Consider the following 25,887-nt stretch of genomic DNA (forward strand, 5'->3'; position numbering starts at 1 on the left):
TGTATAAAGGTCTGATCATGATAACCTAAAATGACCTGATTCCGACTGACCTGACAACCCTACACGTGTTGCTGAGAGGGCACCAAGCAAGGAACATGAACTTTGATTCAGCGCAGGTGCTGGTTTGACTGATCCCAAACTGGCAACCACGACGATGACGATACAGTACATGACAAAGCTAAACGAAGCTCGCTACCTTTGTCCGACATCGCCTCTCTCCCGCTCTCTCCCCTAGTGCTAGTTCTAGCCCTTTGGTAGCCCTAGGCGAGATTGAGTTTTGCGTCCCCCGTTTTAAAAGCGTGCGGAGCGTTGCCCTGTTAATTTACATTACTACTAAACATCACTGAAGACACATATTACAGTTTTTCTCAGTCGCTTTGGTACATTTCTCAGATTAGAATTGAAATTCTCAAAACTACCTGTTCAGCCTTCACATCATTGTGTCGTTTGTGCACATCAAAAAAGCAGTTTCTCATTTCTTTGAACAAGTTGCAAATGCTGTGGTACATTCATGCAAATGATTCAGTACAACTCTCTGCTCTTTCCTACATTATCAATTGCTTATGTCATGTTGATCAACATTTATTGTAATGGGTCTCTATTGAATAGTCTCACCCCCACAACATTTAGGCATTAGTTTATGGCATAAGTCTTCACATGCAAAATGGTTGAACAAGTTGTCGTAATATGTCAAGCATATTTCTATACATTTCCATTAGACTTTTTTTCTAAATCTGTCCTGAATTGGTAAATTCAGGACAGGTAAATCTTGACTTTCTCTAAAGAAGGGAAATGTGTGAAGTGTTCAAGATCAACCAACGATCAACCAGTTTACTGGAATAGCTCAAAGGTGCATCTCCTGAACCATGAACTGGCAAGTATATATATAGCTGGAGCACAACACAATGTTAGATTGTCTGAGAATTTGTGGCCCAACAGACAGGAAGGTCAGGAGGTGTAGGATGACTGCACTGTAATTCCTACAGCAATGCATGTACAGTTTACCCTAAGGAGATTTTCCTATGCAATGACATGGTCTGTCAACACATGACAGTACAAACAGTCAAAGTGTAAATGTGAATCTTGTCCAGTCTCTTGCAATCAATCTCCCACATACACTAAGGTGTAACTTACAATTTACAATAATTGTCTTCAAAACTTTAGCCATGGTTTACATCAGAACATCCCTCCGGAGTACACTGTTATATTGACAACATGACTAAGCAATTTGACTGTTTTATCCGTACACAATGACACAAGGCACTGACATGTTCATTGACACAGATATTTACTTTTGAGAAACGAACTAAGGATTTTGAGCAAGAGACTTGCTTTTGCATGAAATCCATGGTGTTTTGCTATTTGTACGAATTGTTTTGAGAAATGCACTTACTGTTTTTCAAATTTCAATTCTGATCTGAGAAATGTACCAAAGCGACTGAGAAAAACTATAACTGATTTACCTTTACTTGCATGGACAACAAACTTTTGAATCTTTTAAAATAATTATTTTAAATTATTTTAAATAACTTATATACATACATAAACACATAAACATACATAAACAAACTCCATCAATAAATTAAAGATGCTCATGAATATTTTACATGAAATTACCTATTAACAATTGTGATGCAAATAAGCATATAAGCTGTAATAACTGCACAAAGCCACAAGATGGCAGCACCATCACACATGAGTAAAACGGGAGGCGGGCTCTCAAAACCATAGCCAATCAGAGCACGTACTACGTCATATAGGCCACGCCTACTTCGTATCTAAACAGCGCGCACGCAGAAGAACAGACAAAACTCTACAGGCAAGGAAACCTCGGATTATTATTATTATTTATTTATTTGATTAGGACAGTGCACATTAATTAACGTGTCAGCCAGAGCATCAATATAAATATGCCGGAGTTAGCTTAGTTGCTAATTTACATCCGTTGTCCTAAGGCAAGTCAAGAACATAAAAACAACATACCAGTATACAAAATAGATTAAAAAAAACACTTTTACACACAAAATAGGTCCCAATTCACATCAAGAGTCCATGTAGAAAAGTAGAATGACCAAAGGTTATATATGAGAGCAGGTCTGGCTTGCTACTAACCACTGTTTAAGGGTCTTTTTAAAGGTGGTGTAAGTGGCACAGTCTCTAACATGAGATGGTAATATATTCCAGGACTGTGTTCCTCTGATGGACACCACCATTTGACCAAATTTGGTCTTGCGGCGTTGTATTTCACAGTCACCTCTAGTTAGTGCTCTGGTATTTATTCTAGAGGATTTCTTCTTTATAAAGTTCTGTAATGGTGGAGGGGCTAGACCGTTCAGAACCTTAAAGATTAGACGGACATCCAAAAACAGCTGAAAACTATCGAATTCCATGATTTTGTGTTTATTTGTAATTTTACAATAATGGTAGTATATAGGTTTTTTGTCTAGCGTTTTAAGAGTTCTCTTGAAAAAAGTATTGATTGGTTTTAAAGTGCTCTCAGATGTATGTGACCATGTTGTGTAACAGTACGAGATGTGAGTAAATATCATTGCATGCATATAAGTCTTTGCTGTCTCCATAGTCAGGAAAGGTCTTATATGCTTGAAATTTGATAAATTAAATTAAATTGTGTTTTTAACTTTCTTAATATGCTGCTTAAAATTAAGGTTAGAATCGAAGATGACCCCGAGGTACTTAAAATATTCAACCACCTCAAGTCTCTCACCACCCACCATGACTGATGGTTGCTGTCCCGCAGTTGGCTGTCGGGAGAACAACATACAGACAGTTTTTTTTGTATTCAGATGTAGACAACAGTTTTGGAGCCAATGGGACACTGGCACCATGGCTCCTGATAGTACTGCAGCAGCTTCTTTGATTGAGCTGGCAGGACAGTATAATACAGTATCGTCAGCATATAGTTGCACTTTAATATTTCTACAGACATCTGGTAAGTTATTGACATACAGGCTGAATAAAACAGGGCCCAATATTGAGCCCTGTGGTACTCCAGCAGAACAAGTTAGATATGAAGATAATGAATCACCAATTTTTACCGCCTGTTTCCTGTCTGACAGGTATGATTTCATCCAACAGAGGGCGCTGTTTGAGAAGTTAATATGGGTTAATTTGGCAATAAGCAAGTCATGATTAATGGTGTCGAAAGCACGCTTTAAATCTAGAAATACCGCAGCTACAAAGCCGCCTTGGTCCAGCAGGCTTTTTAAGTTTTTCAGGAAATAGCAAGTAGCAGTCTCTGTTGAGTGAAGTTTCCTAAATCCAAACTGCATTGGATGAAGAGTGGCATAGCCATTATTTGAGTGTTCTGTCAGTTTTGTTGTAACCCATTTCTCTGCTACTTTGGAAATTATGGTCAAGATACTTATTGGTCGATAGTTCTCAGATTTTGTTTTGTCCCCAGCCTTAAAGACTGGGGCGACCCTAGCAATCTTCCATGTTGATGGTACCGCTCCTTGTTTTATGGATAGATTTACAAGATGTGCAATTGGGTCAGCAAGAGCCTCTTTATGGGTTTTCAAAAAGTCACTAGTAAGACCAAATGTATCTCTGGCCTTTGAACTTTTTAGGGATGAGATTATTTGTATTACCTCCAGGACAGATATTTCTTCAATGCTAAACATTGGTTTGCTTGCATCGACAGGATTGTGAGGATTCTGTGAGCAGTTAAAGTGCTTTGTCAGTTCCTCAACTGAGCTAATGAAAAATCTGTTGAGATAATTTACAATGATGTCTAGATTGTTAGTTAGCTTATCATTTACCTGGAGCTGTAGATCACTTAGATTGTTGGACTTGTCCCGTCTCAATAATTGATTTAAATTGTTCCATATTAGCTTTCCATTACCATTTGCCCCTTTTAGCGTCTCAATGTAGAACTCAGCTTCCAATTTGCGAGTCATCCTCAGAACTTTGTTTCGTAGTGATGTAAAAATGTATCTGTCACTTGCAGTTCTTGTTCTTAGAGATTGCTTTAAAGCGCTCTATTTTTCATTAATTTAATAATTTCTTTGTTCAACCAGGGCAGATAATTTTTACGTTGCTTGCAATTACCTTTTTTTGTAAAGTGCGTTACAATGTCATTTAATTTTTTAAAGAAACTATCTGAGCTGGCCTCGATGTCATCATTTTCTAAAATATTAGACCAATGACCCGCTAAACATCTCTCCACGCATGTATATACGTATTCCCCTCCTTTTACTTCATAGTTACCATACCGAAACTTTACCAAATAAAGTGAGATAAAAGCGATCCTGATTCGGTAACCTTATCTAAAAGCAAAAAAGGATCAAGTCTAATAAATTACACATACTAAAATGCTACAAAGAATGTTCAAGGATATTTAACAAGTTATGACAATGGATGAACTCCATAAACTGTGCAAAGCTCTTAAGCACACTGTAAGTACACTTTTATGCGTGCCAGTTATCAGTGTTGTGCATGAACGCGTTCATTGAACGATAGTAGAGGAACTCGTTCATATTTTGGGCGAACGTGAACTGAACGTACTGTATAACTGCCTGATGAACGTTACTGCGGTCGAACGTTACGTTTTCTGGGGTCTGTGAACGGCACGCTCACTCGGTTTAACTTCGTTCAATAGGGGGGTTATTTGTTTATCAACACGGCGGAAACGCACGCAGAATGCCGTGTTGTTATATCCGTGTGTTTAATTTGCAGTTGCGGTGTTGTCAGCTTACTGTTACATTAAACTGTAATCAGAAAAACACTGTAATATGCTATGGACCCTATAGTATCTGTCGTATAAAAGCTGGGACGAATTTCAAATTATAAATATGTACGCTTTATGTTGAAAGTATAGACCCTCCTGATTCCATTGAAACGAATGGCGCGGTGATTATTCTTCAAAACGAGAGCTGTTAAATTGTGAAAAATGAATTAAACTGTAATCAGACAACTCGGTTACATGCTATAGACCCTAGAGTATCTGTGAGTATCCGTCATAAAGGCTGAGACGAATTTCGAATTATAAATATGTACAATCCATAACGTTAGCTCTCTGGCTCATAGCTCAGCAGACTAGAATACCTCCTAGAATCATTGCCTGTTGGAAACAGAAAGGGGGGTTGTTAACGTTTGGTTGTAATCTTTTCGCTCGGTTCTCCGACTCAACAGTAGGGCCAGAGCGAAAAGACTACAACCAAATGTGAACACCCCCCTTTCCGTTTTCGGCCAACGAGCAAAGAGTCCTACAACAGAAATCAATGGGATTTACAAAATGCGCTAAATGTCCAATAAAACACGATAGAAACTGTATTTCGCTACGATACTTGATTAAACCACTCTATTTCATCCTAGAGAGACCACAAAGGAGGCTCAATGTTCAAAATACCGGAAACAAATAATAGCTCACAGCAACATATTCAAAAAAAAAAGAACTAGTTAATTTTTTGGAACTGTGAACTTAGTTCAAAATTGTAAATTATGAACGTTGAACTGCACTAGTTCTTTTCAAAATTTGTGAACTGAACTTTGAACTAGTTCACGTAGAAAGTGAACTTTCCTAACACTGCCAGTTATTTCCCATTAACTGGATTAACTATACACTCAAACCACAAACAAAGGTGCTTTTTATGGATCGTACCACTACTTTTTTTTTTGCCGATCTCAAATTATAGTTGAACAGTTGTATCGGGACTTTATTTACCAAATTGATGTAGCATTAGAATTTGACTCATCTAGACTTCCTAATGGCAAAAACAGCAACAATAGTACTAGTTCTACTTACAAAGTTCAGAGAGAGGTGAACATGAAGGATCAGGGGCCGTATTCACAAAGGATCTTAGGGCTAAAAGTAGGTCCTAACTGGCGAATTTAGGAGTAACTCCTAAAAATAATGGGCGTGTCACTCTTAAATTTAGGACTCCTAACTTTTTTCATTAAGAGCAATTCACAAAGTATTTTAGGCCTAAAAGTAGCACCTAAAGGTACGGCCACACCAACCGCGTTGCTCGCGTTAGGGGCGTTGAAAATCGGCATTTTTGTATAGGGAACCATTGGTCTAGGCGCGGTACACGCGTTGAAGCGTTGCGTTGGGGGCATTAGGCGCGGCAGTTGCACGTAATTACGCACGTAAACGCAGTAACGCGCCCAACGCACCAACGCCCGGAGTTCAGAAAATTTAACTTTCAACGCTTCAACGCGTGACGCTTAGCCGCGGTAGCCAATCAGCGTGGAGCTTGACCCGACGTCACTGGCAGAGAGTAGTGAGCTTGCACAGAAGCATACGGCCGACATCTTTCTTTTTTCTGGGTGGAAATAGTGACATAGTTACGCCATTAAATGCGTTTATGGAAACATTTCTAGCGAGAAATGTGCATTTTACTTTCATAATGTTCGCTCTGTGAATGTGAAGGATGTTTGGTTTGATAGTTAGGACGAAGAGGGAACGCTCCGTTCACTTGCATGGACAGAGTCTCTGGTTGCTAAGCAACCTCAACGTCTTGGCGGACTATTTCTCTGCTGATCAACACTACGAATGCTGGAAACACACCAGACACACCATGTGAAGTTATTTAACCCGATTATTGTTATTTATATCCGAGATTATTTAATCTAACCCGATCTAAACTCTATCATGCACCCAAACACGGCGGCGTTTCCTACCTCGGACTCCAGCGCAGCCACGGCCGACATCTTTCTTTATTCTGGGTGGAAATAGTTACATCGTTACGCCATTAAATGCGTTTATGGAAACATTTTTAGCGAGAAATGTGCATTTTTACTTTCATAATGTTCGCTCGGTGAATGTGAAGGATGTTTGGTTTGATAGTTATGACGAAGAGGGAACGCTCCGTTCACTTGCATGGACATGGACTCATTGAGCTGCGTTGGCGCGTTGGAAGCGTTGAACCACCACACACTGATCAAGCGTCAGGTCAGGTTAGGCGCGTTACTCGCGTTATCCAACGCGAGTAACGCGGTTGGTGTGGCCGCACCATAAGTCTTGGAGAGCTTAAAAGTCCTCAAGAGGACTCCTAACTCAGTAAGACCTATTCACAAAGAATCGTAAATGCCTGCGAGACGAAATGTTAGGGTATTAAACTTGTTGTGGAGTTAATGCGCGATGCAATAACATCCCCGACTAACAGGAATAATCAGATTAGTCCAGAGTAAAATGTTTGGCCACACTACGTTATTTAGCAACAGGGGAAATGCAACTTTGCAATGCCGACGATTAAAAAATATCGCAACCATCAGTCAGCCGTGCCATAAACTTTCCTTTGGACATTCAACAATTACACAGGATCAAAGCCAACTTCATGGCAATTGCAGGTATGCCCGGTGTGGTCGGTGCTATTGACGGGACGCACATAAAAATTATTGCGCCATAAAAAGACGAGGACGTGTTCGTCAATAGGAAGAAAGTGCATTCCATCAACACGCAGGTTGTTTTTGATGCAAATTTTAACATAGCCTACTGGATGTTGTTGCAAAGTGGCCTGGATCTTCAGCTACCCATGATTCGCGCATTTTAATGGTGAGCGGTCTGAGGCAGCTTTTTGAGATGTACCAGTTGGGTGTCACTTGCTGGGAAACAGTGACTATCCATGCAAGGCGTGGCTCTAGACACCCTACCTCAATCCACAACCGGGAGCACAGTTAAAGTATAACATGTAAGTGATTACGCAGATTAGGCTTAGCCCTATGTGTAAAACACATCGTATTGGCTCTTTGACGCCTTTTATTTGTTGAATCCATATTTATTATTGTTTACTGATTTCTTCCATATATGCTAGAGCACACAAACATACACGAAATGTTGTGGAGAGAGGAATTGGGCAGATGAAACGTCGGTTTCATGTCCTCCACGGCGAAATACGCCTCACCCCAGAGAGGGCAAGCACAGTATTCACTGTATGTGCCATTCTACACAACCTCTGCAAGCGGAGGAACATTCCACAGCCAGACGATGATGATGATGATGGTGATCAACATGACAATGAATTTGGCCGTGTGGAACCGAGTGGAGTGGCATTTAGGGATCACTTTGAACACATTTTAGGCAAACACCTTGGCACAAATCAGTCAACACTTCATAACATTTATTTTCTTTTAAATTTTACGTATTTTTATTGTTTGCTTTCTCTCTCTCTTGAACGTGCAGGCTACAACGTCATTATCGTGGTCTGCATAAAATTGTCATCATGCGTGTATTCTGCTAACTGCACTATAACTACTTAATAGGAATTCATTTCTAGCCTAGGCTATTTCCTTGTTTTTCGGTGATTCAGTGGGCTCGTCTGAACAACCAATCACCGAACTGACCGCTTCTAAACTCGTGCACGAGAATTGACGTAATCCATAGCAACGGCGCATCACTCTTAGTTCGCTCTTTGTGATTTATCCTTAGTAAGAGTAGGTCTCAGCGGCTTTGTGAATAACTTTTAAGAAAAAACTCCTACGTAAAATGTTTTAGCGCGAGTTAGGAGCACTCCTAGCGGTAAGATAAAATGCTTTGTGAATACTGCCCCAGATGTCATTTCTCCTGCAGGGGCTGGGCTCTGAAAGTATTGCCTGAGTGCATCTGGGCCCGGTTTCCCGAAAGCCTCGTTAGCCTAAGTGGATCGTGAAGTGCGTCGTACGAGCATCGTACAGTTTTCACACCGTTTCCCGAAAGCATCGTTGGTAACGAAAAAAATGAAAACACTCGGAAGTATGCAATAATACAAATTATTCTAAAGAGGTAAAAGACTCTGTGCACAGCCCCGCCTTCCCCTGTGAACCAAGAAACCCCGCGCTGTGACAAACGGGGGATTTGACCCCCTCGGTTTTACACAGGAAACGAGATAAGAAGGTGAAATCGCCGGGCGTGCCAAGCTGCGACTGAACCAGCTTGGCAGTGTAGAAAGACCTATAGCCAGGATTCGGGTTCGGTGGGAGCCAGTGTGAGCTGAGCTCCCATTGAGAGAGGTCTGGCTCCCATGAAAGCAGCAAACTCAAATATCTGTGGGGGTCTGTGATTACAAATAAAGCTATTTTCCCTTCCACATGCAGAGTTATATTGACGTTAAGTGGGATAATAGAACGCCAGTCATTATCGGGAAAATAAGCCCAGACAGGGCGAACCGGACACCGACGCGAAACGGAGGTGCTTCGACCTAAAGGGGCTTATTTTCGATAATGAGCGGCTACTTGCCGAACGAAAAAATAAGTTCACAAGGTGTTTTTTTTACAATTTATTTGTTACCAACTTACCATACGTAGTGTTGATCAGCAGAGAAATAGTTAGCCAAAGACGTTGAAGTCGCTTAGCAAACGAAGAAGCTGGCCTTGTTGTGAAGGGCCCATGCAAGTGAACAGGAGCGTTCCGCGGCATTGAGAAGAGCCGTGTCATAATAGCCCATATTTACGTCCTATATCCCCCCCCCGTCAAAATTCAGCGCACGGCCGGTACGGTCTCCCCCCACCGTCAACAACTTTAAGAGACCCCCACAGAGATGGAATCATAACTCAAACCCTGCATATAGCCTACTTCATCCTGCCCAACATTATGGGCAGGATCTAGACCAAGCTCTCCTAATCGGGTCAGCAATAGCCGCGTTTGAATGATAATGTATGAATGGAACGTTGCATTTTTATTGTCTACAAATATTCTATACTAGAGAGACAATCAATGCAACCTTATGCGGAATCAGAAAAAGTCGGCTCTCTTGCTGCGCAAAATATATGTTTAAATAATCTGCACATTAATAATAATAATAATAATACATTTAATTTAGAGGCGCCTTTCAAGACACCCAAGGTCACCTTACAGAGCATATAGTCATCATTCAAAACTATGTAAAACAGACTAGGAATAAAAGGAAAACAGAGGTTAAACATGAAGAATAATAATAATTAATAACACTCAAAGACGCCTAAAGTGAAGGGGGGACCTCACTAACCACCACCAATATGTATTTGATAAATGATAAATGTAATTGTCACACAAGCTGTTTTGGATTTTTGTAATGTGGAATTATTTCAGGGGGGGAAATGCCGTGAATAAATGTATGCACAGTGCGTTCAGGATTAGGACTGATGTATATGTCGGCCTAGGCCTAATCAATTGTGTTTTAATATCTTTAGTATTCATATTATTGCAATCTATTCTTTTCGTAGGCTACTCTTTTCGTACGACATTCCTGGGTCTTCCCCTGCATCATAGCCCGTTTCAGCACCATGTCAGTGGACAGGTACAATCCTATGAACGTCGTGAGTGCAGCGAATGTGCGTTAATGTTCAGAGGAGTTTCGGGAAACGCTCCAAAGAAATTAACGATGGTTCGAACGATCCATCGTGAGAATGATCGTACGATCAAGGATCCGTCGTTATCGGGAAACTGGGCCTGGCCAATTAAAAAAACACTTGTCATTTTACATTCACATTCATGTAGGGTTATCAGTGAAGTTATGTTAGCTAGTAATATGTAGCGAGCTAGCAAAGTAGGTTAACAGGCACTAGCTAGTGTTAGCCAGTGTTGGGCAAGTTACTTCAAAAGAGTAATGCATTATTTATTACTTGTTACTGTCTTTTCAAAGTAATTAGTTACATTACAATATTATTGTCTTGGAATTGTAAGGCATTACACTACTTTTACATTGCTTTTGCATTACTTTCACCAAAATAAAAGGAAATCTGGATTTGGTGTTCTCAATAGATCTTCTTGTGTTCAATGCAGCTCATTACACAGCAGGAGGTGATATGGTATGGCATAATGACTAAGCTAGGCTTAAGGCTAACAAAAGTACAATATAGTGGTCGCAGTTATGGCTCATGGTGCAAGACATTTTATAATATCAATACTTTAACTTTAGGTATTCATATTGTTGAAATCAATAGAGCTAGAGCCTACTACGGTAGATTGTAAAAAGAAAAAAAAAAAACATTGAGCCTACCTTGAGCTTACCTTTCTGGTTTATCTAGGATGAAATAGAGTGGTTGACACCGACATTTTGACTGTTGGTCCTGTCTCGGGTATTTGGCTCATTTCGAATCGCCCCTGCCTGCTTCACAATGGCTGGCTATGGGTATTCACAAAACTGTCCTTAAAACAACCATAAACGTTTGTTTTCAGAAATGTGCAACTCACCGAGTTGTTAGTGGTGTTCGTTGACGTTCCAAATCAAGTATCGTAGCGAAATACAGTTTCTGTCGTGATTTATTTGCCATTTTGTAAATCCATTGATTTCGATCCATTGATGACTCATTGCTCCTTGACCGGAAATGGAAAGGCGGTTGTCGTCTTCTCGCTCTGTTCTAGCCCTACTGTTGATACGGAGAACCGACCGAAAAGACTACACTGGTCTCCGCTGCTGCCGTGATCTTCTCCTCTAGCAGTAAGAGAGTACGATTTTTTTTAGATGAAATATTACCTTCTTTTTTTTTGTAATGCCTTACATTACCGCATTACAGCAAAAAGTAATGCATTACAGTAATGCATTACTTTTGTAATGCGTTACTCCCAACACTGGTGGTAGCTGCCCGAGTGGCAGCAATATTAGATGATGCACAATACTATTTAATTTGACACTATAATGGCTGAGGTCACTTATCTCTATACTGGGCTTTCTTTTCTTAGTTTTTGCGTTTTCATCCCTGCGCACGAGAGAGTTTAGACCTCTTCATTTTGAGAATCAATATTATGTATGTAAAGCTTGACAATTATGCAGTGTGTAAGCTTTACTTTGACTGTTTCACTAAGTATACTTAATAGGTAGTAAAATAATTGCGGCTTATCATGTTTCAAAAGGTACGGATAAAAAACGTAAGGGTTATGAATGCATACAGTTGCTTGTTCTCTGTGGCAAAACTACTCTATCAACTGCAGGGCCCCAAAACTATCCTGCTTAAAGGAGCATGAATATGTATTGAAGTTCGGTCCTATATGTAGTCGAATAATAAAATAAAATTCTAATTTGGGGCCGTCTTGACCGAGAAAAGGCAGCAAGTGACTTTTTGGCGCTTGTGGATTGAAGACAACAACTCCCACCATGCACCACGATGCACATCTTCGCTGGCGGCCACTCCCGCTGATCATCTCCGCCTATCGGACACCTCCTTGTTCCATCTACTAATGGAACAAATCAGCGTGGAGCTTGACCCGACGTCACTGGCAGAGAGTAGTGACGCTTGCACAGAAGCATACGGCCGACATCTTTCTTTATTCTGGGTGGAAATAGTAGTTTTTACTTTGAATATTAGATTTTGCATTTGTGAACATTATAAAAAAAAGTTAGAAAATTTAAAGAGTTCAATTCAGAGGCAAAAAAAATCAGATCCGTTATTTCAATGCATAAATATTCAATGCTTAAAATTCAATGGCTTTTATTTTCAAAATCTGATGAGACAGATATACTTCCATAGATCCGAAAGACGTGAATCAGAGGCAAAAAATCCAATTTCCTTGATAGTGGTCAATTATGCTTAGCCACGGTCAATTATCAAAAAAGAATTGACTGCCAGAAGTTGAGAAGGCCCATGCAAGTGAACGGATATCAAGTAAGCAGACAACTTGCCAGGTTAATGCCCTCCTCCCAGCCAATCAGAATCAAGCATTCTTAAGCAAATTAGAATAAGTAAGGGATAATGCCTGACTCTGCTTCGTCCATTAATTCCTGATAATAGATACCTCGAAGGGCATTATCCCGCTTATACCATGGTCACTTGCCAAAGAAAAAGAAATTAAGACCATTAATTTATATTTTCATGCGTTTTACAATCCAAATATAAAGTTTTCACAAGCCATAGTTTAGTTTCCCTGGTAACGCCTCAGGGTTTGACTAATACCTGGAACAATTATAACCCTCCCGTAAGGTTCTTATGCAACGGAAACGTTGTTGACTCCTCCAGTAAATAGGACAGACCTTAGATACAACTTTGCAACGGGAGATATTCTAGTCCGCTCAGCTATGAGCCAGAGAGCTAATGTTATCCATTGTACATATTTATAATTCGAAATTCATCCCAGCCTTTAGATACTCTAGGGTCTATATCGCATATAACCGCGTTGTCTGATTACAGTTTAATAAATTTTTCACAATTTACTAGCTCTCGTTTTGAAGACTAATCACAGTCATTTGTCTTAATCAGAATCGCGACGGTCTATACTTTCAACATAAAGTGTAAAATGTACATATTTATAATTTGAAAATCGTCCCAGCCTTTATACCACAGATACTATACTGTGTATAGCATATTACCGCGTTTTCTGATTACAGTTTAATGCATTTTTTACAATTTACCAGCTCTCGTTTTGAAGGCTGAACAGACAATTTGACTGGAACTACTTAGCAGGTGTCCATATATCAGGGGTTAATGTACACCCTGCAGCCAATCAGAATCGAGTATCGGTCGTCTCGTCACGCTAATAAAAACAAATAAACCACTAATAAAAACAAAAATATCCGGGCAAAAACCTTTATCTTGTCTATTTTTTTTCATTTGTAGTATATACTATAACAATTATTGAGCTCAGGCTCCGTGAATATTGGGGAATAGCCCCCTACCTATTCACTTCGCCTTCGGCGAATAATTGTTAAAGGCATATTGTACGATTTTCAGTGATATGCACTTTTTAATATGTTGTTGAAATTGGTTTATACATCCTGACAGCAATAAATAACTTATGGGCAATGAAAAAGAAGCGCAAACAACCTGTTGGCTTGGACCCCTAAAAAAACGAATTCTGTATCTGCTATAAACCTGTTAAAATGCTTACCAATCTGAGACATTGTACCCGAATCTAAAGAACCAATCACAAGCCTGCGCGTTCTCTCCCCTCTGTGTACGAGCCTGAGCCGGCCTGAGCGCGTTCACGGAGGGCAAAGAAAGCGTTGTTTTCTTTCAATATTCATTCGGTATCTCACTATGGGACACGCCCCTCGCGCTGTCCCCCAGAAGCAATTTTACACTACGCCAGTCGTGACTGGCCAACAGACGTGACGTCTGCCTGCAGAGGAGGGGCTCCCTCCTACTACATAAGCCCCGTCGTCACGTCATCTCTTCAGTCTTTAACCTCTTCTCGCTCCTAGAAGCACCTCGCAGACAGAAGTCGTAGACGGACTAGCACACTGTTCACTGAGCGAGCTAACCCCTCGGTCACCGAACGCTAGCCTATCGCTACCTCTGACCTCTGTGAGATTGAAGAAGTAAGCTAGTCTGTCACCAAACAGTAGCCTCTGCTAGTATCCATACTAGCTGCTAGCATCTACACTAGCTACACCCGTGTCCAGGCTGACCTGTCACCAAACAGCAGCCGGCATAAACGGAAGGCGAGAACATGCAGTCAGAGGTTGAACCTACCCTAACCGAGGGCTCGGGGAAGCCTCCGACAAAGTTCTGCGCGTGCGGGAACAAAATGTCGGGAGCGGATAGCCACACCGCCTGCATTCGCTGCCTTGGGCTGGAACATGCCAAGGCTGCCCTTGCATTCCCGCCTACCTGCGAGCATTGCGCACGGTTTTCAAATAAAACCCGCAAACGCCGGCTGACTAAGCAGGCGAAGCTCAGCACAGATGATCCGGTAATGGGGGTAACCGACCCTCCACTACCGGAGCTAGCGGGAGGTTCCCAGGGGCTCTCCGCCCCACTGGGAACCAGCTGGGGATCGGAGGTGGACCTCACCGACGCCTCCCAGCCGCTGGAGTTGATTCAGCCCGACGCTTTCGAGGCTAACCTGCTGGAAGGGCCCGACGAAGCCGAGGGCGATCACTCCGAGTCGGGGGGGGAATCCATTAGCCTCGGCTCTGATGAGGACGAGGATGATGATTCCTTTTCCCCGCGCACCGCGTCGCCTATGGTGGTGGGCGGTGCGTGCACCCCCTCCCCGAACCCGGCCGTGAGCATGGACCTACACGAGGCCTGCAAGAGGGCGGCTGCGCGGCTAAACATCGAGTGGCCGGAGGCCCCGGTGGAGACCGCCACATCTCGGTACGAGGGCAAGCGACTCCCGAAGGCGAAGGCTTCAACCAGTCTGCTACTTCCGGCCTTTCCCGAGTGCCTGGAGGAAGCGACCCGGTCTTGGGGCAAGCCTCTCTCAGCCAAGATCCCCGTCCAGGGTGGATCGGGTTTGGATTGGGCCGGTATGGAGGAAAAGGGGTTCTCCCATCTTCCTCCGGTTGAACCACTGCTGGCGTCGCACCTCCACCCCACGCAGAAGTCCGCCATGACTTCAGCGAGCCCTACACTGCCGTCCAGAGCCGACTCCTTCCAGTCATCAATGACCGAGAAGGGCTACAAGGCGATGGCGACGACGGTGAAGGCGCTCAACGCGTCGTCGCTGCTGCTGCTGGCCTACCAGGCTGAGCTGGAGCTCGACATGTCCTCGTCACCCACCCCAGCCCTTTGGGATGAACTGTGCGTGGTGACGGACCTGTGCCTGCGCCTTCACAGGAGCGCTGTCCAGGCGTCCGGAAGGGCCATGGCGCTGATGGTCGCTCAGGAGAGGGCGAGGTGGCTGAACCTCTCCAGTCTCTCTCTGAGGGAGAAAACCCAACTCCTAGACGTGCCCGTGGACCCGAAAGGCCTGTTTGGCCCGGCGTATGATGTCATGCTGAAACGCTGGGAGGAAAAAAAGAGGGAGGGTGAGGCGCTGCGACTGTGTCTTCCCAGAAGAGCGCCTTTCCCCGCCAACGCACCCGGCCAGGTGTTCACCCAGCCCCGCGCTCCTCCGCCGGCTTACCGCGGCCAGAAGCGTCAGCCCCACCCAACCCACGGGGCCGGCCGGGGCCAGAACAAGCCGCCGGAGCACAGTGGCGCGTGGGCGAGGAAGCCACCCGCGCCCGGGGTGGCGCCAGGTGGCCGTGCAGCCCCTTCGGCTACTCAGGGGGCCGGGAAGAAACGGCGCGCTACCTGAGGCGCTGCGACCAGGGGGGTGCGGCAGGCCCGGCCAGACGCCGTCGCCGTCCCCCCTAGGTGTTCTGTTCCAAACCCGGTTCCAAGAAGGGTTACAGAGGGCATGTTCCAAGCCCTGCAAAAGGCGTGCAGAAGGCCATACAGCCTTCACAGTTCACGACGCGAAGGAGAGAAGGGTCGGACCTGCAGAGAGCTCGGTGGAGCCGCAGCAGTGTCTCGCAGACACATGCATGTGTTCAAGCACACACCAGTGCCCAACATCACACATGTGTCCCCCTTCCCCAAATCATTATTCATTAAAAATGTTTGCCAGCGCGCATCCAGGCTCCGAGCCGAGGGCGCAGCTGCTTGTGAAAACAAAAAAAATGAAAAAAATGATAAACATAAAAAAGGAACAGAACGTAATAAGACGGTGCCTGGTGGGCGTGCGCTCCGGTGCGCAACCCACCACGCCCGTTCGGGCCGGCACGACAGCGGAACCAGCGACGCTGGGACCGCTGGCTGGCCGGGCTCAACAGTGGCGGGCATGTGGTGCGTCGGATTGGGTTATAAAAACTGTAACCGCCGGCTACAGGCTCCAATTTGCGTCCACTCCTCCCCGTTTCAACGGGATACTGCAGTCGCAGGCCCGTGGAGAGAAAGCTCAGGTTCTACAGGAGGAAATCACCTCTCTAAGAAACAAAAGGGCAATTCGGGTAGTGCCACCGGAGAAAAACCAAAGCGGTTTTTACTCGAGGTACTTTCTAGTCCCGAAGAAGGGAGGGGGCCTCCGGCCGATATTAGATTTACGCGCTCTGAACAGATACATGAGACAGTACAGTTTCAGGATGCTGACACACGCCGCTCTCATACGCTTCGTGCGCCCGGGAGGCTGGTTCACAAGCATAGATCTGAGGGACGCTTATTTCCATATCGCCATTTATCCCCCTCACAGGAAATATCTCAGGTTCGCCTTCCAGGGCGTAACGTACGAGTATTTGGTTCTCCCGTTCGGCCTTTCGTTAAGTCCACGGGTGTTTGTGAAATGCACGGAGGCTGCCATCGCGCCCCTCAGGTTGAAGGGAATGCGTTTGGCAACATACATAGACGACTGGCTTCTAGCCACACAGTCGCCCCAGGAGGCTCAGGCGCAGACCAGCGTGCTCATATCGCACCTAGTGTCCCTGGGTTTCACAATAAACGTGAAAAAGAGTGTTTTGGTCCCTACTCAAAGCATAACGTTCATAGGCTTGTGCCTCGATTCAGTGACGTTCAAAGCACGTCTATCCGCGGAGAGAGTGGAAGCCTTTCAGGCTTGTCTGGCACTTTTTCGCAGGGGGACGATGTTGAAGTTCAGAACGTGCCTCAGACTATTGGGTCTGATGGCGTCGGCGCTGGTAGTAGTCCCACTTGGCCGCCTCCATATGAGGCCGGTTCAGCGATGGGTTGCATCACTCAGACTGAACCCGACGTGCCATGGCCATCGCCGGGTTTTGATCTCCATGGCGTGCGTCTCGGCGCTGCGCCCTTGGGGACGCGCGTACTTTCTGACTACAGGCGTTACCATGGGAACTGTCCTGGCGAGGAAGGTCCTTTCAACGGATGCCTCTCGGGCGGGCTGGGGAGCCGTATACGAGGGCAGATCAGTAAATGGCACTTGGAGCTCACATATGCAGTTTGTTCACATAAACTGCCTGGAACTTCAGGCGGTGTCACTGGCGCTGAAACATTTTCTTCCCTTTCTGAGAGGGCAACATGTTCTAGTCAGGACGGACAACACCACGGTGGTGGCGTATATAAACCGTCAGGGGGGGCTGCGCTCCCCTCAAATGCACACGTTGGCACACAGACTGATCATTTGGGGCAACGCCCACCTGTTGTCGCTGAGAGCAACACACGTGCCGGGCGCGCGGAACTGGGGAGCAGATTTAATGTCCAGGGGCGACCCTCGCTACAAGGACTGGAAACTCCACGTCGTGGTCGTGAACCAGATATGGGAGAAATACGGTCGAGCAGAGGTCGATCTCTTTGCATCAGAGGAGAACACTCAGTGCCCTCTGTTCTATTCCCTAACCGGTCGGAGCGCCCCAATGGGGCTGGATGCTTTGGCATACGAGTGGCCGCGCGTCCTCCTGTACGCTTTCCCCCCATTAGAACTGATCATTCCTACTCTCGCCAGGGTGCGAGAGAAGGGTCATGCGCTGATCCTTATAGCCCCCCGTTGGCCGGGGAAATATTGGTTGGCGGAAATAGTCCAGTTGCTGTGCGGCCAGCCTTGGCCTCTGCCTTTACGAAGGGACCTCCTGACGCAAGCGCAGGGGGAAATCTTCCATCCTCATCCGGAGCGCATGGCTCTATGGGCCTGGCCCGTGAAAGGATGAACCTAACGACGGCTGGACTCCCATTGAATGTCATTACGACTATCCAGGGCGCCAGGGCTTCCTCCACGCGTAGCGCATATGAAGGGAAATGGCGTGCGTTCGAGGATTGGTGCGCGAAAGCTGGGGAAATAGCTTTCCAGAGTCCCGTGCCTGTTATTCTGACATTTCTACAGGATTTGCTGGATAAAGGCCGGGCTTTCTCCACTGTCAAAGTGTACTTGGCCGCTATATCGGCTTGTCACATAGGTTTTGGGGACAAATCGGCAGGTCAGCACCCTATCGTTTGCCGGTTTATGAAAGGTGCACGCCGTCTTCGGCCGGTGTTGCGGAGCTTGGCTGCTCCTTGGGATTTATCTACGGTGCTTGATGCACTGTCACGCCCACCGTTTGAGCCCTTACAACAGGTAGAGCTTAAGACGCTCTCGTTTAAGACGGCTTTGTTGCTCGCGTTGGCCTCGGCTAAACGCACTAGTGACATCCATGCGCTGTCGGTTAGCCCGACGTGTATGCAGTTTTTGCGGGGGAACTCAAAGGTTCTATTAAAGCCGAACCCTGCGTTTGTTCCCAAGGTATTCGACTCTGCGTTGTCATACCGCCCTATTGAGCTGTTGGCTTTCCATTCTCCCCCTTTCTCCTCCCAGGAGCAGGAGCGGCTGAATGCGCTCTGCCCGGTGCGGGCTTTACGCGTCTATGTTGATAGGACGGCTGGATTCAGGAAATCGGAGCAGCTGTTTGTATCATGTGCTACGTCACATATGGGGAAGCCTCTCTCGAAGCAGCGTTTATCACACTGGATCGTGGGGGCTATAGCCATGGCTTATAGTAGCGTGGGTTTGGAACCCCCTATCGGCCTGCGCGCACATTCGACTCGCGGCATGTCCGCATCCTGGGCACTGTTTCAGGGGGTCTCAGTGGAAGAGATATGTGCGGCTGCCAGCTGGGCGACGCCTCACACTTTCGCTAGATTCTACAGGTTGGATGTTACTGCGCCTAATCTGTCTCACACAGTCTTGAGCGTTGGATCGGTGAACATGCCTGTTTGATGGGTTTGCACTGGTACTTCTTTGGCAATACGGGAGTTACTATATCCCATAGTGAGATACCGAATGAATATTGAAAGAAAACTTAGGGTTAAGAAATTAACCAAGGTTTTCTGATATATGAGTGAGGTATCTCACCAGACCACCCTCCTTGCCCGGAGCGAGGAAGAGGTGTTTTGCCTAGACTGAAGAGATGACGTGACGACGGGGCTTATGTAGTAGGAGGGAGCCCCTCCTCTGCAGGCAGACGTCACGTCTGTTGGCCAGTCACGACTGGCGTAGTGTAAAATTGCTTCTGGGGGACAGCGCGAGGGGCGTGTCCCATAGTGAGATACCTCACTCATATATCAGAAAACCTTGGTTAATTTCTTAACCCTAAGTTATCATAGTAGTTCATGACAGTGGACTAGACCTAGTGAGCCTACAACGTTAACACGATGGAAGAAAAAAAACAGAAGTTACCACTGCCACCGTTACTTGCCCCGGTTCATCCTTTTAAAAAGGCAAGAAAAGGAAAGACAGAAAATGAAAAGGCAGCAACAAAAAAAAAGTTGGAGAATGCTCGAGGAAAAACGAGAATAAATATTGGATTCGCTTTTCAGCGATGGCGACAGCTGAGGGAGTTGAATGGCCTGAAAAGTGACGCAATGGTTGCCGTTGAAGTAAGCCGTAAGCAGCATTAGCGCTCGTGCACGGCTCTGTGTCGAGGGGTTGGGGCAGGGAGTCCTGAAGGGTGGGGGAGGAGTTAAACGGAACTCCGAAGAGAAGCTCATTTCAAATCATGCTAGCTCTCTCACATCGTACAGTATAGCTTTAACTATACAACACATACCATTCCGTGATCATCATGGTGCTAGAGATGTATGTAGACACTGAATACTGCTTGTACGATATGTATAATGTTGTGTATAATGGTATAACGTTGTGCACAAGGCGTGTGTATAACGTTGTATATGAGGTGTGTAACATGTATAATGAGTGTATACTGTGTGTGAACAGGATCTCTGGCGGGGAGCTGTTTGAGAGGATCATCGATGAGGACTTTGAGCTGACAGAGCGAGAAGTGATTAAGTACCTGCTCCAGATCGTCGATGGGGTGAGCTACATCCACAGCCAGGGCATCGTCCACCTGGACCTCAAACCCGAGAACATCATGTGTGTCAACAAGACTGGCAGCAAGATTAAACTCATCGACTTCGGCCTGGCACGACGCCTGGGTAATGCAGACTTCATATATGGCTACTTCAATACAAAGCATTTGTTATAAACTATTACCCCTTTGTTATAAATAGAGTAAGAAACATTCCAGCAAGGCTGGTTCAAACCTACTAGGCTGACTGCTAGTCGTGCACTAACAGTATAATGCTAGCAATACATAATTAAGTAATCCTATCACTACCACAGCAAACCTTACTGATAATAATACAGTATATAGTACTATTACTGATCCACAGTACGGTAGTAATACTATTAAAGTATTGAGTATTAATACTACTACTATGACAGTGTACAGGCGTGATGTTGCCAGCGTTGACAGTACTACTACTCTCCCCCCCCTCCTCCAGAGAGTGCAGGGACCCTGAAGGTTTTGTTCGGGACCCCAGAGTTTGTGGCCCCAGAGGTCATAAATTATGAGGCCATCAGCTACCCTACAGACATGTGGAGCATAGGAGTCATCTGCTACATCCTGTAAGACCCTAACCTCTGACCTCTAACCCTAATCCCTGACCTCTCTCCTGACCCTGACCCCTGATTTTTTATTCGATTTGGTTTATTTGGAATAAAGACATATCCAAGGGATAGAAGAAAAACATGACAAAGTGCAAGCACTTATTTCCATCATAGTCCCTGATGTTACCAGACAGGACATATATTCGCATGAAACAAAAAATGTACATTAAACATCATAAAAAAATAGACTATGAGAGGCTAAACATACAAAAGAATCTTCCCTAACCCTTACTTTCTGAATTAAATTCAGTCCCTCCAGGATTTCGCGGGCCTTTTTTAAGATTGTTGCGGCCTTAAATGCCTGATGTTGCATGAGCTTTTCCAAAAAGTTGCGATGAAAGTTGCGGTGTTTTTAAATGTTTTTGTTTTGATTACAGTGCGAGAGGAAGTGAAAGTTGCGATAAAAGTTGCAATTTCATGATGTTAAATATTAAGTTATCACTGAAAAAAACCTTAATTAAAAGAACAAAAACACAGAGAAATGGTCCTATGAATAATTGATTCTTTATTCTTTCCGCGCTGGCAATTTACTTGGATGCAGCAGCCTGTGTCATAGTGATCTGCCTCGTCGTCTGACGTCCTGCCTGCAGTTCTGTAGTTATGTTTCGCGGTGCAAAAATGCTTATCAATGGAAGATTTCCGCTTATGTTCCACCACAATATTGCATGCTGTGCAAAATAATTTCCCCCCTGTGATATGCCCGGGTGCAAATGTTTACTTTGTGCCCCTCGACAGGACTTCAGAGCGGGCAGGGTAGTCGCGTTGTCCTGCTTACTGTGGTGAGGGTTTCATATAATTTTGTTAATTAATTAAGGGAGCCACCAGAGGGCGCCCCTGACACATTTGCCGCCCAGGGCGATATTATTTTTTTCCCTTCGTCAATGGGCCCCTGACGCCGACTGGGCCCCGGGCAGCTGTACCGGTTGCACCGTCGATATTTACGCCACTGATACACACATTGACGACGGAGTCAACCATGCAAGGCGAAAGCCAGCTCGTCTGGAGCAGTTAGGGTTAAGTGTCTTGCTCAGGGACACATCAAACTCAGCTAGGTGTAGCTGGGGATTGAACTAGCAACCTCCTGAGCTAAGCCGAATCCTTTTCGCGATCTTTCGCAGTTATTTTGTTCGGCAAGTGTGAAGCGTTGGACGCGCACATGCTGCATGAAAGCTTGAATCGCTTGAAGTAGTAAATACGGAAGTAAGGCGGAAGGTAGTTTGTCAACGTCAGTTCAAGACGACGCCACTGATTGGTCAAATTTGCGGGAAAGTTGCGGTGGTTGGTTAAAATTGCGACACCGCCCTCAAGTTGCGGTGATTGGTTGATGTTGCGTTGAAGTTGCAAATCGCAACATCGCGATATCCTGGAGGGTCTGATTAAAGTGCAAAGTGCATACATAGACAAACACCAACATAAAACGACTCACATTGAGGAAGGCATGTTAGTGTCACTAGGGATCTAAATTCACCATGAGCCAGTATCTCTGCTCCTAATATCCAAAGGTAATTTATTCCAGTTCACCACACCACTATATTTGAGAGTAGACTTACCAATGTTTGTTTTGAATTAAGTCTGCATTACTAGCTCTGGTGTGGTAAGCATTGGCATCCCTACTCCCTATGAAGTGATTTTTAAGGTATGCCGGTGACTTGTGATTGCAAACATTATGGACCACCCTGAGCTGGAGCTGAACTGCCCTAGTCTCGAGGGGGAGCCAGCCCAGCTGTTGGAACTGGAGCTTACCCACATGATCCCTTGGTGTGAGCCCCAGCACTACCCTGACTAACCTATTCTGAGAAACCTGCAGTTTGTCTTTTAGGGCCTTAGTAAGACCACCATACCATGAGCCAAGGCCGTAATCAAAGCAGCATCAAACCAGTGAATTAGCTAGCAGTCTGAGGCCCACTGCATCAAGGAATGGAGCTTTCGTAGCTAGGAATCTGGATCGGCCATTTACCTTGCTCATGACCTTTGAAGCCATGCTCCCCCCATCTAGGTTGCTGTCTAAACAGCATCCTCAATAGGTCACTGAGGGCTTGGCAGGGAAGAGCTGCCCACCAAGGCTGATACCTGACAACTCTTTCTTGTGCAGTCTTGGCAGAGAGATAATTTATTGTTGAATAGCCAGACCCTGATCTTACTGAATTCCTCTTGCAAAATGGCATGCAGCACAAGCTCATTTTTGTTGGAGGCTATAATAGCTGAATCATCAGCATCTAAAAACAAGTTCTCATTGCAGGCGGACTTCATGTCATTGATGTAGATTAAAAACAGTAATGGCCCTATGACACTCCCTTGTGGAACTCCACAAATTACCAGTTGTACTTTGGTTATATGACCTTGGAATTCAGTCTTTTGGGATCTACCGGAGAGGTAGGAAACAAACCATCTTAAGGCGGAAGGGCACATGCCCAAGGATGACAACCTGTTGTACAGTCAGCTATGCTTGACCGTATCAATGGCCTTCTGTAAGTCAATTAGGATCATGCCACATAGTTTGCTATGTGGCATGACCCTATCTATTTCGCCCCTTATGGAGTCAGTTAGGTACAGTAGACATGAGTCAGCTGAATGTGACTGTCTGAACCCTGATTGGAATTCATAGAGGAGTTTGGCATCCACAGCATATTGATACAATTGTTCATAAACTACTTTCTCCAGGACCTTGGGGACTACACACAATATATAACCCTGACCTCTAACCCCTGTCCCCTCCCCTGACCCTAACCTCTCCAGTATATAAAAGCTAACAAGCAAAAGTAAAAAAAGTAAAAGAGTCAGGTTAAATAACCAAATGTACAGCTAGAGATGTGACATGGTAGGCATCATAATTATAACTATAACGTTAGAACTACTGTAAGACCCTAACCTTAACCCCTGACCTCTAACCTCTGACCCTACAGACATGTGGAAGACAGGAGATATATTACTTTTTGTAAGACCCTTATAACCCTTACCCCTGACCTTTAAACCCTGATCCTAACCCTACAGACAGGTTAAGGTCCCTTAACCCTAACCCCTGACCTCAAACCTTTACCCCTGACCTCTAACCCTAACCCCTGACCTCTAACCCTTACCCCTGACTGTACTTGTAGCCCACACCAGACTAGACCAGTGTGGTCCAGGTTGGCTGACGTAGCTCTCTCCCCCAGGGTGAGCGGTCTCTCTCCCTTCATGGGGGACAACGACAACGAGACCCTGTCCAACGTGACCTCGGCCACCTGGGACTTTGAGGATGAGGCCTTTGACGAGATCTCTGATGACGCCAAGGACTTCATCACCAACCTGCTGAAGAAGAACATGAAGTGCTGAACCCTCACAACATCTCATATAGACTTGCTGGTCAGTCATTCATTAGAAACCTTTCTGCTTCAGGCCCTAATCCCCAGCCTCCCCCCAGGGCCCGTCTGACCTGTGCCAGCTGTGTAGAACACCCCTGGCTGAAGCAGGACACCAATACCATGCAGGCTAAGAAGCTGTCCAAGGAGAGGATGAAGAAGTACATTCTCCGCAGGAAGTGGCAGGTACACACAAAGTAAAGTACATTCTTTGAAGGAAGTGGCAGTTAGAAAGGAAGTGCATCTGACACTTCCTGTGGAGAAAGGTAGACAGGATGTATATTCTCCACAGGACGTAACAGGTATCAGCTAGGCAGGAAGTATATCCTTTGCAGGTTGTGGCAGGTAGACAGGAAATAATGGTCTAGTGCTTAAGGAGGCACTTGGTTTGTTCCCTCGATCTGCCAGTTGGCACGCGAGAGCAAGATGCCCAAAATGTCCCGTTGGATAAAAGCTGACGCAAAGGTGACCTTTGTGTTGTCTTTTGTGTATCTGTGTGTGTGTGTGTGTGTGTGTGTGTGTGTGTGTGTGTGTGTGTGTGTGTGTGTGTGTGTGTGTGTGTGTGTGTGTGTGTGTATGTGCGTGTAGAAAACGGGCCATGCTGTGCGTGCGATCAGCAGGCTGTCCTCCATGGCCATGCTGGCTGGAGTCAGTGCCAAGAAGGGCTCCCCGACAGAAGGTGTGTGTGTTACTGGATGCTCTACACACTTTTGCTCATGTTACATTTTAGTGTGTGTGTGTGTGCGTGTGTAATCTGTGTGTGTGTGTGTGTGTGTGTGTGTGTGTGTGTGTGTGTGTGTGTGTGTGTGTGTGTGTGTGTGTGTGTGTGTGTGTGTGTGTGTGTATCCAGTATCTGCATGTTTGTGTGTGTGACCTGCATCTGTGTTTGTGTGTGTATTTGTGTGTGTTTGTTTGTCTGTGTGTGTGTGTGTGTATTCTGTATCCGTGTGCAGAGGACAACCAGTTCCTGGAGTGTCTAGAATATGACCAGAAGGTTGAGGGGAAGCCGACCTTCAGCTCCGTCATGAAGGACGTGGAGGTGGTGGAGGGGAGTGCCGCACGCTTCCACTGCAAGATAGACGGTAACCAGTAGGGATGGGCAAAACGGTTATTTTCCCAGAATCAGTTCACGATTCGTTTGTTTGATTCTTTGTTTGATTCGTTCGTTGAGTCAGATGGTCTGTTACTTCATTTGGCAGGGAATCGGAAATTATGGAATAAATGTCAACATGCATGTAGCCTACTACTTTCTAATGTTCTGGGGAAATTAGCCAGGTTAAGTGTAAATATTAAGCAAATATATAAAGCACATACGTGCCTTTTTTTCGTAAATATCCTTAATACATAATGGGGTGCAGTAAGAATTAAATGGCGTCTTCCAAGTAGTGCTAATAAGCAGTGAATCACCATTGTGTTCCCTACTAGACAAAACGAGACTCGTAATGGTAGGTAAAAACAATACTTTATTAAAGCATGCAATTGTGATGTAGAACAAAATAAAAATAAAACAAAGTGCTTTCAAGATATTGAAGCTAGTGTGGCGGT

At 45.1% G+C, this 25,887-nt stretch overlaps 1 protein-coding gene across 1 annotated transcript in view; it reads left to right on the forward strand.

Annotated features, from left to right (window-relative positions):
- The window catches only part of mylkb (myosin light chain kinase b), an 81,624-nt gene that overhangs the window by 51,522 nt on the left and 4,215 nt on the right, over positions 1-25,887 (forward strand). Inside the window, exons 12-17 of the mRNA XM_060074660.1 lie at positions 20,273-20,490; positions 20,839-20,962; positions 24,157-24,309; positions 24,405-24,528; positions 24,931-25,021; positions 25,296-25,424. Coding sequence (XP_059930643.1) covers positions 20,273-20,490; positions 20,839-20,962; positions 24,157-24,309; positions 24,405-24,528; positions 24,931-25,021; positions 25,296-25,424 — 839 coding nt within the window. The remainder of the gene's footprint in view (positions 1-20,272; positions 20,491-20,838; positions 20,963-24,156; positions 24,310-24,404; positions 24,529-24,930; positions 25,022-25,295; positions 25,425-25,887) is intronic.

This window comes from Gadus macrocephalus, chromosome 16 (genome assembly GCF_031168955.1).
Source record: "Gadus macrocephalus chromosome 16, ASM3116895v1".
Lineage (NCBI taxonomy): Eukaryota > Metazoa > Chordata > Actinopteri > Gadiformes > Gadidae > Gadus > Gadus macrocephalus.